At 35.5% G+C, this 18089-nt stretch overlaps 2 protein-coding genes across 2 annotated transcripts; both read left to right on the top strand.

The window, feature by feature from the left end:
* The first annotated feature begins 273 nt into the window (after window positions 1-273).
* On the top strand, window positions 274-4797 carry LOC144431413 (uncharacterized). Its single transcript, XM_078119525.1, has 11 exons — window positions 274-372; window positions 467-662; window positions 915-1095; window positions 1283-1453; window positions 1638-1798; window positions 1872-2082; window positions 2452-2576; window positions 3204-3408; window positions 3544-3850; window positions 4131-4441; window positions 4611-4797. Exons 1-11 carry the CDS (start codon window positions 289-291, stop codon window positions 4669-4671), a joined length of 2013 nt encoding a protein of 670 aa, XP_077975651.1. The 5' UTR covers window positions 274-288; the 3' UTR covers window positions 4672-4797.
* A 7605-nt stretch (window positions 4798-12402) lies between these two features.
* LOC144431406 (uncharacterized) lies at window positions 12403-16951 on the top strand. Its single transcript, XM_078119508.1, has 11 exons — window positions 12403-12526; window positions 12621-12816; window positions 13069-13249; window positions 13437-13607; window positions 13792-13952; window positions 14026-14236; window positions 14606-14730; window positions 15358-15562; window positions 15698-16004; window positions 16285-16595; window positions 16765-16951. The coding sequence occupies exons 1-11, from the start codon at window positions 12443-12445 to the stop codon at window positions 16823-16825; spliced, it is 2013 nt and encodes a 670-aa protein (XP_077975634.1). The 5' UTR covers window positions 12403-12442; the 3' UTR covers window positions 16826-16951.
* Window positions 16952-18089: the final 1138 nt, after the last annotated feature.

Raw genomic sequence — 18089 nt, 5'->3', positions numbered from 1 at the left:
TGTATTAAGCCTACTTCTGAATCTTATCTGCTGATTTAATATTGCAAGTTTGAACTGCAAATGGATTATCTTTCCCGTGTCTCGAGTTATCAAAACTTGATCGTTCAACAAAACTGCACTGGGAAAGCCTCATAATATATACACATATCGAAATTACGGAATCCATAAGTTTATTCGAGTAGGATGATTATGCATGTTTTGAACGACAAAATAGCAACAAGGAGTGTTTTATCGGCGCCAGTACGGTTCAAGATATTCTGTTTCGGGGTATAAATAGGCCACGGAAACATGAATCGAATCAGTCTCAACTCGAAGAACTTCGAAACAAGACACAAAATGAGGATCCTGATCTTACTTCTGGCTTGCCTGGCGGTAAGTCTATTTTACTATATCTATTTGAATTCGAATTTGGTAAAATCTTTGCTCTACAGTCTATAATATCACGCAACCTATTTTCTTTATACAGATTGCCAACGCAGCCTCCTATGTTCAACATCCATGTGGTTACACTAAATATTCCATCAGGAGATTCTACGTCTTCCCTACTTCGGCATGTCTCAAGTTTCGTGTTCATTTTTCCACCTCCTGGTTCACTACCAAATATTATTCTTCCGTGATGAGTTCTTATCCTGGAACTAAATGTGGAACAGATGATTTTCAAGGTAATAATTATTCATTTCTTCAAGACATTAATACCTTTGCATTTCAGAACGATAGATTTCTCTTTTCTCGTTTTTATTAAAAAGTTCTCTCTGTTCGCCACTCTCTTCTTTTTAAAATCTCACTCATATTCTTTTCATTGTTTCTCTCTTCCCTTCCTTCTTTTTTTTCTCTCTCTCAGATTTGTTGCCTTCCATTACCTCCATCGATTTTCAATGTAACTTCATTTCTATTTTACTTTCTCAAAAACACAGAAATGACCAAAATCGAATTCAAGACCAATCTTGAGAAGAAGCTGAAGTCAAAGGCAGATGCAATATTGAAGGAGATGAACGAACATTACGATACTTGGCTTGTTGATTTCAACTTGAGAATGGAGAGTTGCAAGACTAAATTTGCCGATAGAGTCAATGAATATACAATAGAATTTATGAAGTATTTTTTATGTTAATTTTCTTTCATACATCGGTTCAGTGCAATAATACTAAAATTAAAATCGAAACTAAGAAATGGAATTAAATTTTTTTTTTATTCTAAAAGCCAAGTCTTGTTGGCATCGAAAATTTCTTAACGTCTAATTCTATTCAGGAAACTATTTATTTTTCGGTATTTATATATATAGATACGTCCCTGAGGAGCGCAGAGCAGCTGTTTCGGAGAAAAAGGATAAAGCTGTATCCACATTCACAGCAAAAATTGACAAAATGGCTTCTATCACCGCTATTAAATACAAATATGCAATTCAGAAGAGACACAACAAGTTGATTGCTTTCCATGGAAGGATCGTCAATGCGTAAGCTCGATTATTTAACGCTTTTTTTAAGTAACTTTACTGATACAACGTAATGTTTTCTGTAATATATTGAGAAAATTTCCACTTCTGTATGTTCTGCTAATTTAAACAACAATAAAAATTCATTTAAAAACAACAAAGGTAAAATCACGTGAAATAACTTTTCCTTCATATATTAAACCAGAGCACTAAAATGCTTCCAAACTCGATCTGAGAAAATTGCTCAATTCAAGAAGGCACTTACCGGACGGATCAAAGAGTATTTTGCTCATTTCAAGAAAGTTATGAGTAAACTCAACGAGAAAAAGGTTAAAGTTTATCGCTGTCTTTTATATAAGATGCATGGTGAGTTAACATTATTAACGCTACGTTTCGCTAACATTTTACATTATTTTTAACAATATTTTTGATTTTTTAGGATCAAAAACCTGGGAAAAAGAAATTGTCGACGCTGTTGTGAATGAATATAAAACCAAATTATCAAACAAACTTGATGTCACTTTTAATTCCTACGCGGACAAAATTAACGGTTTCAAAGATGTGATAGTTCAAAGATATGCATGCTCTTATCAATGCACAACATACACTGGATGCTTGAACTTTTTCAAGAAGAAGTATTATAATTCATGGTAAAACTTGTCAATGTTTTAAAGAATATTTAATGCCAATTTGAAACACTTTTCTGGTTAGTTTGATAGGAAAATTTATTAAAGTTGACTCACAATTTTTGTCTGCTGATCAACTAGCAGAATTTTAGCAAAATAAACACAAACTCAAGCTTCATTAGTATTTAATATTAGTATTGCAATATTAAGTATACTAGGAGTATAATTTCCCTGACAGCTAGTCTAAGAGCTTAGTGGTTCTTTGCGAAAAATTTCCGATTTCCCACTTTCAAGCAATACCTTGTAAGTATGCTTTGGCAAATTACTTGTGAGAAAAGTAAAAAGAGTTTTATTCAAAGTCGAAGACTTATTAAAAACAATATTTCATTTCAGCAAAAAACTTGGAACATGGTGGACTTTCCGATACACGAAGAAAATTAGTTGCTTCAAGTTTGCTAATTATAGATATTATGCCTGGAAGAAGCCTGAATTCAAGAAATTGAAAACTTGCGATATCGGTATTTATTGAAAATTTAATTTTAGATTTAGATATCTTAAGCACACTAAAATTCTATAGTCAAATGCAATACTTTTCTTCGTGTTAGCTATGCAATTCAAACCAGAGCTGTAGAGTCGGAGAACATTAACAATCGACTCCGAATCTGAGTTGAAAAAGTTGACTCCGGCTCCGAATACTCGGGGAATCAGATTTTGAGGCTAAAAGCTTTGGCGTATGCAATCATTCTTTAATAAATTGCCAGGAACGCTCAGCCATAATGAACATAACTTTTTTAAATTACTGTACAAAATTTTAATTTCTTTCGTTCTTACGAAACGTCTGAAATTCGGGCTTCGGAGAATTCAAATTTCGACTCTGACTCCAAATCTTGAATCCAGAAAGTTTGAAAATTCGATTCCAGCTTCGACTCCAACAAACACATACCAAATACCGACACAGACTCCTCACACAGACACAGACACCGACTCCTCAGCCTTGGTCTTGAGTTAGTCCATCTATCGTCTATGATTCTATGTGCTCTGAAGATACAAAGCATAATCTATGACACACAGACACAGACACCGACTCAGCCTTGGTCTTAAGTTATCAAGCATACTCATTCTAACAAAATCTTATTTCGTCACAGAAACTGTGAACAAATCTTCCGCCGAATTCGAGTTCGATCTTTCCAAGAAAGTAAAAACCGCAGTCAGCGTTGCGAAGGAAGCATACAAGGCATGGGAATTGAAATGGACGGGACTTCATAAGAAATATTATGAAGAATATCAAACGATTGTTACAAAGAGACATAAGTGGTTGATCAAGGCTTTGGAAGCAACATACTACGTCAGGTATAAAGTTTCAAAACTCGGGCAATGTACTACAAATTTGACTTATCACCTGAATATTTCTGTTTTTTTTTCGCTTTCCGTTGGGGTATTTCGACCGAATGGTAAAAGCCTAATAATACTATTTACTACTTTTAGGCAAGGACGCCTCTGCAAGATGGCATTATGTAAAATCGAATCATACACAATGAAACTGGCAAGTCAGAAAACTAAAGCTCTCAAATGTTACGAAAAAATGTTGGCCGATCGATTGAATACTTCGGGAAAGGTTTACGTCAAAAGGATAGAAAAATACGAAAACAATTTGAAAAAGTTGGCTGAAAAAATAACTGCTCGTTATCAAGCTTGCCTCAACACAAGAACGAAGAAAATTGAGAAACATACTCAGAATTTGAATGAGAAGAAAGACAAATTGAGAGAAGCTTTGAAGAATGGTCTGGCCAAGGTGATTATATAATTGAGACTAAAAATTAAGATAACTAATCAATGTGACGGAGTTCTGAAATTTTAACTCAATCTTGTAGTCACTCATTTATACGAATTTCAACAGTTTCAAAAATAGTTAAACAAATTATTGTATCAAAAACATGAATCGGATTATTTCAAGGAAAAAGGCAAAACAAAATATCAGTACAAAAATCCCGACTTTCCTATATGGTTATGCTGCAACCTTTAAGTTCTCCTGAATTTACTCAATTTATCGAAAAACATTGTCTTACATCCAGGTTTCTAAAATGAAGAATAATCAATACAAAAAGATGTTGGCTTTCTACTTTGGTGAAGAGTTTGAAGGAGCTGTATCTGATCTCTTCGGTGCATACAAAAGCAAGGTCAACAGTCAATATCTCGCAATTCTCGATGAGTTCGACCAATACTGGAATGATATGATTCCAAAACTTGAACAACATTACGCCTGTGGATACAAATGCAATTATGCTGTCAAGTTTACTCTTCCTGTTATGAATTGCTCGTCGTTCCAGTGGAGGATTGTTTATCCAACCACATGCAGCTATAAGTTCAGTCTGAAATATTACAGGTGAGATACTTTTTAGTTCAATTTAAAATATCATAGCGAAGCAAACAAACCAGCAAGCTACTGTCAAGCGATGGCCAGTGTGATCTATACTTCAACATACCTGGTCGGACTGTCGAGGCATAAGTAATTAAAATAACAACTAGTAATTAATTCTTACACATATTTTCAGGCATTACTATGGATACGTTCTCAAGCAGAACAAAAGTGGATGTTACATTTGGAGCAAGTAATTTGCCAGCGACGGCTAATAACGACGACACATCGAAATTTTAGAAAATCATAGTCTAAACTAGAATACTAGAAACTTAGTTTTGGTGATTGGAAATAAATGTTGTCGCATATTACATGTGTTTTGTTAGTATTGGGTAAATGTGGGTACAGTATTACGATTGAATTTTTTATATTTCCAACGCAATGCCACCGACAAGATAAAGTTATCTCAGATATCAGAAATTTTAATTAACCGTTCGATATTGCTTCGTGATTTATAATGCGGGAGGTTAATATTTTATACAAAATGTCAATCGAGGTATCATCACGTACAATAAAATGCAATAAGATGAAATATTCCCATGGTTTATCAGAAATAGTTTTATGTGGCGTTTCAATATTGCGAAAAGTCAGTGGCGGCGCGTGGTCATTTTGACAACCGGGGCAAGCAACTGCGGGACCAAGTCACCCCCATCTACGGGGACAGGATGAGCGCTATAAGTTCTCCCATCATTTTATGAGTATAAAAACCTTTCCATCGGTAACAACCAATCGGCAAAAGCGACCATTTTTAACGATAAGAAAGTGTCCTCAAAACCGGTCCAAGTCAAGGGATTAATAAATATAGACATAGTTTATTTTGAAACCTCTTTCAAAAGGAAAGGCCTTTTCCCAGATAAATACAATGACATATTAACAGAAACTTCGGGAAAGACAGACAAAACCTAAAATAAGGTTTAAAACGTTACTATGAGGAAAGGAAAGGTAATGCAAAGATAAGGACATGCGTCGCTCACTCATAGATATATATGCTGCTAGACTTCTACTGCTTGAACATATATGCAACACGCCGCGGTTTCTTGGAAGCAAAATGCTCAATAACGCGCTGATTAAAGTCATGCATCCCAGAAATAACGTCTCTGTGAATGGATAAAACAGCCAAGGAATTTAATCTATCTTGCTTCATTGTGTTTCTGAGATACGTTTTAATACGCTTCAGCGTGCTGAATGTTCGCTCTGCGTCGGCGGAAGAAATAGGCGTCGTCAAAATGATGTCCAGAAATTTTGCAGACGCCGCAAAGGTAGTTACTAGAGTGTTATCTATGAGGAACCCATAGAGCGCGCAAGTTGATGTGATGTTCAAAAAAATTTGATTGGTGTATATACATCGCAATTCATTTTCCAATTTACCCACGTTTATCATGGGGTAAAATTTGGAGACAGTAGCCAACAAATGGATGGGAAATTGACGTGCAAATTTTGAAAATTTTTTTGGGGTTCATCAAAGAGAACGCGGCAAGGTGCTCAGTGCGCAGACGATCGCCTATTTGATTCACCAGAATGTCACAGCATTCCTTTGCAGACAAAATCAAACGCTGCGTTGTTTGCCCGCGGCGTAAAGAAGCACTCCATGTGTCGTCGTATTTTATTGTTTCCCGGATACGAGGTACAGCATCGCAGAAGTCTGAAATACACGACTGCACAGACGCTCCATCCATTAGCCTTGACTGCAATGCGCCGTATAATACATCCACGTGATAGAATATTGTGGAGAAAAAAGTGAAAAAAAATGAAAACTCACCATCTTCTAGCAGACGCTTTAGACCTACCGCCTCCCTCACAGAGCGTTCGTCCCAAACCGGAGAGCTCTGAATGCCATTGAAACACTCAATGAGCTCAGACCTAATTTCGGACACGCCCTGCACCACGCGTGATCGCAAGTTCCAACGTGTTGGTGCACAAGCTGGGAGACGGCGGCTACATATCTGGCGAAGGAGGTCAGAGCGCTTCGGCGAAACGGAAAAAAATGAAGAAAACCCCGAAACATTTGCAAAAAATATACGGACGAGAGGGGTATCAAGACACATATTTTTAATAACGAGGTTAAATTGGTGTGCATAACAATGTAAAAAATGCGCATGAGGAAAATCTTCTTTTATATAAACTTGAACACCATGTTTCGACCCACTCATGACTGCCGCGCCGTCATAAGTTTGAGCTATCAATTTAGCGGTAGCAAAAAGTAGGCAATAAAAACAAAAAAGTTCATTTTTGTCCTCGCTGTAACACAACCATTCGTGTTTTTTATACCAAGTTTCTGCGCAGAATGTACGCCGACGCTTTCCTCCGTCATGGGATTGTTCCAGTGAACAATTTTTTGGTTAATAAGGCCCAAGACGTTGTACCTCTAATTTTTGTTCCAGCGGCAGCTGCGAAAACGGAGTGCGAAGTAGTGCATCAACCTTATTCATTATGAGGTCTAAGGCTAAGAAATGCGAAGCCGGAAAGAAGTGAGGAGCTCAAAAGGAATGTGGAAAATCGAAAGCAAATGGACTAAAGGTCTCTAACTGATTCAAATAGCGAAACAAGCGACACAAACGAAGGCGAGGAAACTATCAACTCTTCAAGCAACCAACGAACGAGAAGGAATGCGTGAATATGTCAACACGTTGTTGTAAGAAACGTCGGCATTGTGTCGTCATAATTTCGGGGCTAGCCCCGATGATTTGGTAAAAGAAACAGAAAACAAACGAGACAAACGCGGCGAGTGGAAGATAAAAGAGAGAATACGATATACAATGAGCAACCGGGGCAAAATCGGCGTCGCCCCGTCGACGTTCGGCGAAGGCTTTGCGAGCGAAAAATGAACCATGTCGGGAGAATATGGTTAGTGTAGACAGTCTGTGCAACCGATATTGAGGTATTTTTCGAATATTTTTTATTATACCGAAAAAACAACCGGGGCATTGCCCCGGTTGGCCCTATTGACGCGCCGCCACTGCGAAAAGTATTCTAAATTTGGCAGCTTTTACATGCACCCGAATGACGGGTTAACTATTGCCTTCGACTTAACGGCCGCGGCTCGCCCCTCCCTCCCCCTTTAGATAATGTGGATAACATAATATTGAAACTTTATCTCGATTACCGTGTGCCGATTAAATCCTGTTGGAGTGAATTTGAACGCAATCCCGCACTGTCCTTGTGGCGATGTGTCCTCTCATTTTTTGAATATGGTGGCTAGTCATTAGGGTTGGGTATTTCGACTCGAATAAACAATTCAAATCGCCACCAACTTGTTACCCACAGCTCATCGATACATTGAAAACTATTAGAATAATTTATTTTTCCGCAATTCGAAAATTAAAATATCATAAATAATTTAAGTTCCGCCATTCATTATAAATTCTAAGATATGAAAGCAATAACATAAAACGATTTTTAGTGCTTATTTTCCAATTTGAATTCCTAACCTTTATCATTATATTGGTAATGCACCCACCTCCTCATTTTATGTATTTAATATGATAACGGGAACACAGCCACGAATACCATCAGGGACGCAGATATCATATTGTAAAAACATGGCAAGAATCCATTTTGTGTCCATATTGTTGATAAGTTGCCTTGATTTCCACAGAAAGTTACCATTTTGTATAAATTAGCTTACTGTAGGCATTTATTAAAACTAAACATGAATTGAAGAAGTGTTCATTTAGAGTTTCATTTTGTTATTAGCAGATATTATGTCGAAGTATGCGTACCAAGATGGCGCACAACCTGAAAATAGTATGTGTGTGTACCTGTTGGGATTCAGGTAGTGCGACATCTTGGTGCGCTTACTTCTGGAGCACCTATTAATATGTATTCAGACAATATTTTGTAACCAATGATAATGATAAATAATCATGTGCTTCATGCTTGCTCCTCTTTACCATGGTCTCGGGAATGACTGATAATTGTATATTGCATGTATACTATGTTTTCTTCTCTTTACTTTTAACCTAATGAAATGAGAAAAGGGTTTCTATGCATTAGACTCACGGCGTTTCCGTAAAATTACAAATCCTCAAAACACAATTTGATTTTACATTGAAGGATTTATTCAAGTATGGATTTGCCCAATACATTTTTGGGGCTCCCGAAGTATGCGAACCAAGATGGCGGACATCGGAATGTAATATGTGTACTAGGTTAAGGTTAGGCCATAATTTTAGGTATAAATACTACGGGAGGCTCTCTGATAATAGGACTAAAATAAGGAAAATTGGAAAAAAATTATCGCCTAACCCTAACCTGTTACCCGTGTTACGTTTCGATGTCCGCCATCTTGGTTCGCATACTTCGGGAGCACCACATTTTTTAATAATAAACCGCATTATTTAAGTTCAGTGGATCGCGAGTTAGGCATGTTATAGGTCCCCCGATAGCAGGTATTTATAAAGCATTTCCTGAGCTATCAAAAATACCAAAAATAGCTAAATTTTCAAATTTGTCTAGCTAATTACACAAGTATATCGTCACGCTAATAACCGAATCGCGTAAGTCATTTTTAGCAGTTTTGAGAAAAACGTGAAAAACTTCCTAATGATATTGTCATGCCATTGAGAGTCAATAATTTGCCAAAGTTCAATTTTTTGATCGTAGTCGGATTTAAGTTAATTTGTATGACGCAGTCATGTGACGTCATAATGGTGCACTGTGACTTAGGCAGAAATGTGTCAATGACTTGGAGACACACGCAATTTTGCAACTTGACTATATGTACCAGTACTGAAAACCAAACTATATAGAATAAAACAGCAATGTACCCTTATATAAAAGCCAACCAAGGTGAATTGGACTCAGACAGTGAATATCACAAGTGCACGCCTTCCTATACTGTAGTATAAATTGAAATTTATAAGCGCTAAGCTAGAATCTGAGATGCAAAAACTCGAAAATCATTTGCCGAGGTTATTTTGCCTCTGTGACGTCATAGTCCTGCGTTATCAATGATAATTCATTATGACGAAACAATTGAACAAATTTGCATATCATACAAAATCTCTATTTTTATGGGTTTCGGAATTCTTAAAACAAAATCTGACTTAACAGACAGGTGCGCAGCATTACATAAATACCTATTTTATGAAAAACTCAAAACCGCCAAAAAATGACTTACGCAATTCGGGTATTAGCGTGACGATATTATAATATATCTCTACTTAATGTTCCCATACATCAATGTTCTCAAAATTAAAAAATATAGGTCAAGTTATTTTTGTCCACGTTATGTTAGACTACTCTGTTCAATAAACTTTCTTGTCTTTTCTACCTTTTCATATATTTTGTTAAAACCAAGTTTGTCAGTTTTTACATATTTCACACAAATTTCTTACACGCTCCTTCACAAATTCCTCTTCATTTTCAATTTCTTTCCAAATCCACTTTAAATGCAGATGCTGACCACGTAGTAGGAGTTAACAAGATCTGCATCGGGAATGAATTACACGCTTATAACGGAAACACCAAAAGCGAACTAGGCTTATGATAGCTTATTGGAAACGAAATGTACATATTGGTGTTTTTGCTGATGACTTTTGTTTTGGGGATAATATTTTTTGTTGAGCAAATTTTTTGTCGGGAACTAATATGCCGATCGTTTTCGAATTAAGTCTTTCAAATATGGCTGAAGCCTGGGTATCACTTTCATATTCTTTATTGAAATTTGTTATGAGTTTCATGGTGCACGATATTTTACGAAATATTTTGCTTTTTATTTTAACTAAAGGGGAACACTTTTTATTTCGTATTACTCGACCGACTCCGTATTGTTTGTCCGGCGATCTCTACTAACTTGGTGCTTCCAAATCTACCGTACTGGTACTCTTGATTGGTATTTGTCTCCATATATTTGAGTATTGCTCTCCTGTTTTATTGACATCTGAACCTCCTCTGATTTGGTAAATTTGAGTTTCCTATTCTTGTCGGAAACAGTTTGATTAAGTAAGAAGTATCAAATACAAAGAAGTATCAGATGTTTCCTGATTTTTCCCTCTTTGCTAGTTTATCCTGGCAATACAAATCGATACTCAGATTGTCAGTTATTATTAGTCGTCTAAAAAAAATTTACAAAGAATTTTTCACATCAGTACCATAATAGTAACACGATAATCGGAAAAATATGTTTTGGTCATATAATAAATAATGTAAGTTGGTCTGTGTGACAAAATGCGTATTCATTTGGCGTTTCTTTGACAACCGTGTTTCCCCGAAAATAAGACCTATTCTGAATTATATCGTTAATTAAGGGAAAAATTTCACAATCGCAACAATGATAGAATTGAATGAAATAAAGTGAAATAATTTCGCGTTAAATTTCAAGTAAAAGTAATCAAAAATTTCTCTCTTAAGATTACAAGATTTTTTGAATAACCTTTTTTGGTAGACTAATTAAATAGAACGAGACTGTTAAACTGTGGGCAGTTAAATATTTTGAATCTGAATGATGATTATAAATGTGTACCCCAGCTGGTAATTGCTTTATTTATTTTTGCCATGGTGAAGTATAGACAGTATTTTTCTGAGTCCGGGGTCAAGGGAATTTCCATAGATAAATTAGATAAATAAGTAGATAAAGATAGATAAATATCAATGTACTCTACAGAATATATTATTGATGAGAAAAAGTTTCTAATGTTCCTATGCATTGAAAGGATGCAAAAAGTAAACGGAGTTTTAAACGGCGCATGGCTGTGGGATATATGGATTTTTAAATATATATACGTCACATGTACGTACAGAACATTTATGTAGCCATGGCTATGTACACATAAAACATTCGTGAAACCTTTTAAATGATGATATTAAGTATAATAAATTCACAAACGACATATTCGACATATTCACCATATCTAGTTCATATCTGGATAGAGATTTATAATATATAACGAAATGAAGAGTCTTGAAATCTATATATATCTATATATATAAATCTATACAATCATTATTTGATTCCCAGATACTGTTTGTCACGGGCTACCTTAGATTCTATACCTCACTTTTGGTCTCTTGAATTGCTATATTATAACTCTTTTTTGAGACTTACTGTGAATCTGATTGTCATATCAGGTATTTTATGTATTTATTGCGTTATTTTTGTTTTGCTTATGTTTATTTGTTGTGTTGTTTTTATATGGACCACAGCGGTCTGGAGTAATAAACGAACGAATTGAACGAATTGAATATATCTATATCATTAGCTTCATGGTTTTTCGGCATGATATTCTGTGTATATTCAAATAACGAGATGCCAAGAATGAACAATTACAATGCAACGAAACAGTTGGATTCAAAACACACCGCATCACTTCAAAATGTGATGTTCTGAAGTTGCTTAGATACCACATACATAATTTAGATAAACGGCGCCAGGTCTGGGATCTAATCCTACACTTCGATGTCTTGTAATTACTATCCAGCATTAGTATGACATAATGATACTGATTTAAATCTCTCAACGCTATATCGAAGCATTAATCCATAGGTGCAAAATACACGGATTCGTGCTATAAAATGTTTTTTATGTCTTCCTCGGATTTTTGTTTGAATTCGAAAACAGCATAGTTAAAACAAAAATTGTAACAGGATAAGTTTCATTGAACACATTGAAAACTGATAATGTAAAAAGTAAGGAATCGAGAACGGGTTGTAAAAACAAGAAGATGAAATCACCATGCAAAATGTATTAAGCCTACTTCTGAATCTTATCTGCTGATTTAATATTGCAAGTTTGAACTGCAAATGGATTATCTTTCCCGTGTCTCGAGTTATCAAAACTTGATCGTTCAACAAAACTGCACTGGGAAAGCCTCATAATATATACACATATCGAAATTACGGAATCCATAAGTTTATTCGAGTAGGATGATTATGCATGTTTTGAACGACAAAATAGCAACCAGGAGTGTTTTATCGGCGCCAGTACGGTTCAAGATATTCTGTTTCGGGGTATAAATAGGCCACGGAAACATGAATCGAATCAGTCTCAACTCGAAGAACTTCGAAACAAGACACAAAATGAGGATCCTGATCTTACTTCTGGCTTGCCTGGCGGTAAGTCTATTTTACTATATCTATTTGAATTCGAATTTGGTAAAATCTTTGCTCTACAGTCTATAATATCACGCAACCTATTTTCTTTATACAGATTGCCAACGCAGCCTCCTATGTTCAACATCCATGTGGTTACACTAAATATTCCATCAGGAGATTCTACGTCTTCCCTACTTCGGCATGTCTCAAGTTTCGTGTTCATTTTTCCACCTCCTGGTTCACTACCAAATATTATTCTTCCGTGATGAGTTCTTATCCTGGAACTAAATGTGGAACAGATGATTTTCAAGGTAATAATTATTCATTTCTTCAAGACATTAATACCTTTGCATTTCAGAACGATAGATTTCTCTTTTCTCGTTTTTATTAAAAAGTTCTCTCTGTTCGCCACTCTCTTCTTTTTAAAATCTCACTCATATTCTTTTCATTGTTTCTCTCTTCCCTTCCTTCTTTTTTTTCTCTCTCTCAGATTTGTTGCCTTCCATTACCTCCATCGATTTTCAATGTAACTTCATTTCTATTTTACTTTCTCAAAAACACAGAAATGACCAAAATCGAATTCAAGACCAATCTTGAGAAGAAGCTGAAGTCAAAGGCAGATGCAATATTGAAGGAGATGAACGAACATTACGATACTTGGCTTGTTGATTTCAACTTGAGAATGGAGAGTTGCAAGACTAAATTTGCCGATAGAGTCAATGAATATACAATAGAATTTATGAAGTATTTTTTATGTTAATTTTCTTTCATACATCGGTTCAGTGCAATAATACTAAAATTAAAATCGAAACTAAGAAATGGAATTAAATTTTTTTTTTATTCTAAAAGCCAAGTCTTGTTGGCATCGAAAATTTCTTAACGTCTAATTCTATTCAGGAAACTATTTATTTTTCGGTATTTATATATATAGATACGTCCCTGAGGAGCGCAGAGCAGCTGTTTCGGAGAAAAAGGATAAAGCTGTATCCACATTCACAGCAAAAATTGACAAAATGGCTTCTATCACCGCTATTAAATACAAATATGCAATTCAGAAGAGACACAACAAGTTGATTGCTTTCCATGGAAGGATCGTCAATGCGTAAGCTCGATTATTTAACGCTTTTTTTAAGTAACTTTACTGATACAACGTAATGTTTTCTGTAATATATTGAGAAAATTTCCACTTCTGTATGTTCTGCTAATTTAAACAACAATAAAAATTCATTTAAAAACAACAAAGGTAAAATCACGTGAAATAACTTTTCCTTCATATATTAAACCAGAGCACTAAAATGCTTCCAAACTCGATCTGAGAAAATTGCTCAATTCAAGAAGGCACTTACCGGACGGATCAAAGAGTATTTTGCTCATTTCAAGAAAGTTATGAGTAAACTCAACGAGAAAAAGGTTAAAGTTTATCGCTGTCTTTTATATAAGATGCATGGTGAGTTAACATTATTAACGCTACGTTTCGCTAACATTTTACATTATTTTTAACAATATTTTTGATTTTTTAGGATCAAAAACCTGGGAAAAAGAAATTGTCGACGCTGTTGTGAATGAATATAAAACCAAATTATCAAACAAACTTGATGTCACTTTTAATTCCTACGCGGACAAAATTAACGGTTTCAAAGATGTGATAGTTCAAAGATATGCATGCTCTTATCAATGCACAACATACACTGGATGCTTGAACTTTTTCAAGAAGAAGTATTATAATTCATGGTAAAACTTGTCAATGTTTTAAAGAATATTTAATGCCAATTTGAAACACTTTTCTGGTTAGTTTGATAGGAAAATTTATTAAAGTTGACTCACAATTTTTGTCTGCTGATCAACTAGCAGAATTTTAGCAAAATAAACACAAACTCAAGCTTCATTAGTATTTAATATTAGTATTGCAATATTAAGTATACTAGGAGTATAATTTCCCTGACAGCTAGTCTAAGAGCTTAGTGGTTCTTTGCGAAAAATTTCCGATTTCCCACTTTCAAGCAATACCTTGTAAGTATGCTTTGGCAAATTACTTGTGAGAAAAGTAAAAAGAGTTTTATTCAAAGTCGAAGACTTATTAAAAACAATATTTCATTTCAGCAAAAAACTTGGAACATGGTGGACTTTCCGATACACGAAGAAAATTAGTTGCTTCAAGTTTGCTAATTATAGATATTATGCCTGGAAGAAGCCTGAATTCAAGAAATTGAAAACTTGCGATATCGGTATTTATTGAAAATTTAATTTTAGATTTAGATATCTTAAGCACACTAAAATTCTATAGTCAAATGCAATACTTTTCTTCGTGTTAGCTATGCAATTCAAACCAGAGCTGTAGAGTCGGAGAACATTAACAATCGACTCCGAATCTGAGTTGAAAAAGTTGACTCCGGCTCCGAATACTCGGGGAATCAGATTTTGAGGCTAAAAGCTTTGGCGTATGCAATCATTCTTTAATAAATTGCCAGGAACGCTCAGCCATAATGAACATAACTTTTTTAAATTACTGTACAAAATTTTAATTTCTTTCGTTCTTACGAAACGTCTGAAATTCGGGCTTCGGAGAATTCAAATTTCGACTCTGACTCCAAATCTTGAATCCAGAAAGTTTGAAAATTCGATTCCAGCTTCGACTCCAACAAACACATACCAAATACCGACACAGACTCCTCACACAGACACAGACACCGACTCCTCAGCCTTGGTCTTGAGTTAGTCCATCTATCGTCTATGATTCTATGTGCTCTGAAGATACAAAGCATAATCTATGACACACAGACACAGACACCGACTCAGCCTTGGTCTTAAGTTATCAAGCATACTCATTCTAACAAAATCTTATTTCGTCACAGAAACTGTGAACAAATCTTCCGCCGAATTCGAGTTCGATCTTTCCAAGAAAGTAAAAACCGCAGTCAGCGTTGCGAAGGAAGCATACAAGGCATGGGAATTGAAATGGACGGGACTTCATAAGAAATATTATGAAGAATATCAAACGATTGTTACAAAGAGACATAAGTGGTTGATCAAGGCTTTGGAAGCAACATACTACGTCAGGTATAAAGTTTCAAAACTCGGGCAATGTACTACAAATTTGACTTATCACCTGAATATTTCTGTTTTTTTTTCGCTTTCCGTTGGGGTATTTCGACCGAATGGTAAAAGCCTAATAATACTATTTACTACTTTTAGGCAAGGACGCCTCTGCAAGATGGCATTATGTAAAATCGAATCATACACAATGAAACTGGCAAGTCAGAAAACTAAAGCTCTCAAATGTTACGAAAAAATGTTGGCCGATCGATTGAATACTTCGGGAAAGGTTTACGTCAAAAGGATAGAAAAATACGAAAACAATTTGAAAAAGTTGGCTGAAAAAATAACTGCTCGTTATCAAGCTTGCCTCAACACAAGAACGAAGAAAATTGAGAAACATACTCAGAATTTGAATGAGAAGAAAGACAAATTGAGAGAAGCTTTGAAGAATGGTCTGGCCAAGGTGATTATATAATTGAGACTAAAAATTAAGATAACTAATCAATGTGACGGAGTTCTGAAATTTTAACTCAATCTTGTAGTCACTCATTTATACGAATTTCAACAGTTTCAAAAATAGTTAAACAAATTATTGTATCAAAAACATGAATCGGATTATTTCAAGGAAAAAGGCAAAACAAAATATCAGTACAAAAATCCCGACTTTCCTATATGGTTATGCTGCAACCTTTAAGTTCTCCTGAATTTACTCAATTTATCGAAAAACATTGTCTTACATCCAGGTTTCTAAAATGAAGAATAATCAATACAAAAAGATGTTGGCTTTCTACTTTGGTGAAGAGTTTGAAGGAGCTGTATCTGATCTCTTCGGTGCATACAAAAGCAAGGTCAACAGTCAATATCTCGCAATTCTCGATGAGTTCGACCAATACTGGAATGATATGATTCCAAAACTTGAACAACATTACGCCTGTGGATACAAATGCAATTATGCTGTCAAGTTTACTCTTCCTGTTATGAATTGCTCGTCGTTCCAGTGGAGGATTGTTTATCCAACCACATGCAGCTATAAGTTCAGTCTGAAATATTACAGGTGAGATACTTTTTAGTTCAATTTAAAATATCATAGCGAAGCAAACAAACCAGCAAGCTACTGTCAAGCGATGGCCAGTGTGATCTATACTTCAACATACCTGGTCGGACTGTCGAGGCATAAGTAATTAAAATAACAACTAGTAATTAATTCTTACACATATTTTCAGGCATTACTATGGATACGTTCTCAAGCAGAACAAAAGTGGATGTTACATTTGGAGCAAGTAATTTGCCAGCGACGGCTAATAACGACGACACATCGAAATTTTAGAAAATCATAGTCTAAACTAGAATACTAGAAACTTAGTTTTGGTGATTGGAAATAAATGTTGTCGCATATTACATGTGTTTTGTTAGTATTGGGTAAATGTGGGTACAGTATTACGATTGAATTTTTTATATTTCCAACGCAATGCCACCGACAAGATAAAGTTATCTCAGATATCAGAAATTTTAATTAACCGTTCGATATTGCTTCGTGATTTATAATGCGGGAGGTTAATATTTTATACAAAATGTCAATCGAGGTATCATCACGTACAATAAAATGCAATAAGATGAAATATTCCCATGGTTTATCAGAAATAGTTTTATGTGGCGTTTCAATATTGCGAAAAGTCAGTGGCGGCGCGTGGTCATTTTGACAACCGGGGCAAGCTACTGCGGGACCAAGTCACCCCCATCTACGGGGACAGGATGAGCGCTATAAGTTCTCCCATCATTTTATGAGTATAAAAACCTTTCCATCGGTAACAACCAATCGGCAAAAGCGACCATTTTTAACGATAAGAAAGTGTCCTCAAAACCGGTCCAAGTCAAGGGATTAATAAATATAGACATAGTTTATTTTGAAACCTCTTTCAAAAGGAAAGGCCTTTTCCCAGATAAATACAATGACATATTAACAGAAACTTCGGGAAAGACAGACAAAACCTAAAATAAGGTTTAAAACGTTACTATGAGGAAAGGAAAGGTAATGCAAAGATAAGGACATGCGTCGCTCACTCATAGATATATATGCTGCTAGACTTCTACTGCTTGAACATATATGCAACACGCCGCGGTTTCTTGGAAGCAAAATGCTCAATAACGCGCTGATTAAAGTCATGCATCCCAGAAATAACGTCTCTGTGAATGGATAAAACAGCCAAGGAATTTAATCTATCTTGCTTCATTGTGTTTCTGAGATACGTTTTAATACGCTTCAGCGTGCTGAATGTTCGCTCTGCGTCGGCGGAAGAAATAGGCGTCGTCAAAATGATGTCCAGAAATTTTGCAGACGCCGCAAAGGTAGTTACTAGAGTGTTATCTATGAGGAACCCATAGAGCGCGCAAGTTGATGTGATGTTCAAAAAAATTTGATTGGTGTATATACATCGCAATTCATTTTCCAATTTACCCACGTTTATCATGGGGTAAAATTTGGAGACAGTAGCCAACAAATGGATGGGAAATTGACGTGCAAATTTTGAAAATTTTTTTGGGGTTCATC

The sequence above is a fragment of the Styela clava genome, chromosome 13, assembly GCF_964204865.1.
Source record: "Styela clava chromosome 13, kaStyClav1.hap1.2, whole genome shotgun sequence".
Taxonomy (NCBI): domain Eukaryota; kingdom Metazoa; phylum Chordata; class Ascidiacea; order Stolidobranchia; family Styelidae; genus Styela; species Styela clava.
This window is presented reverse-complemented; position numbering and strand designations above follow the sequence as displayed.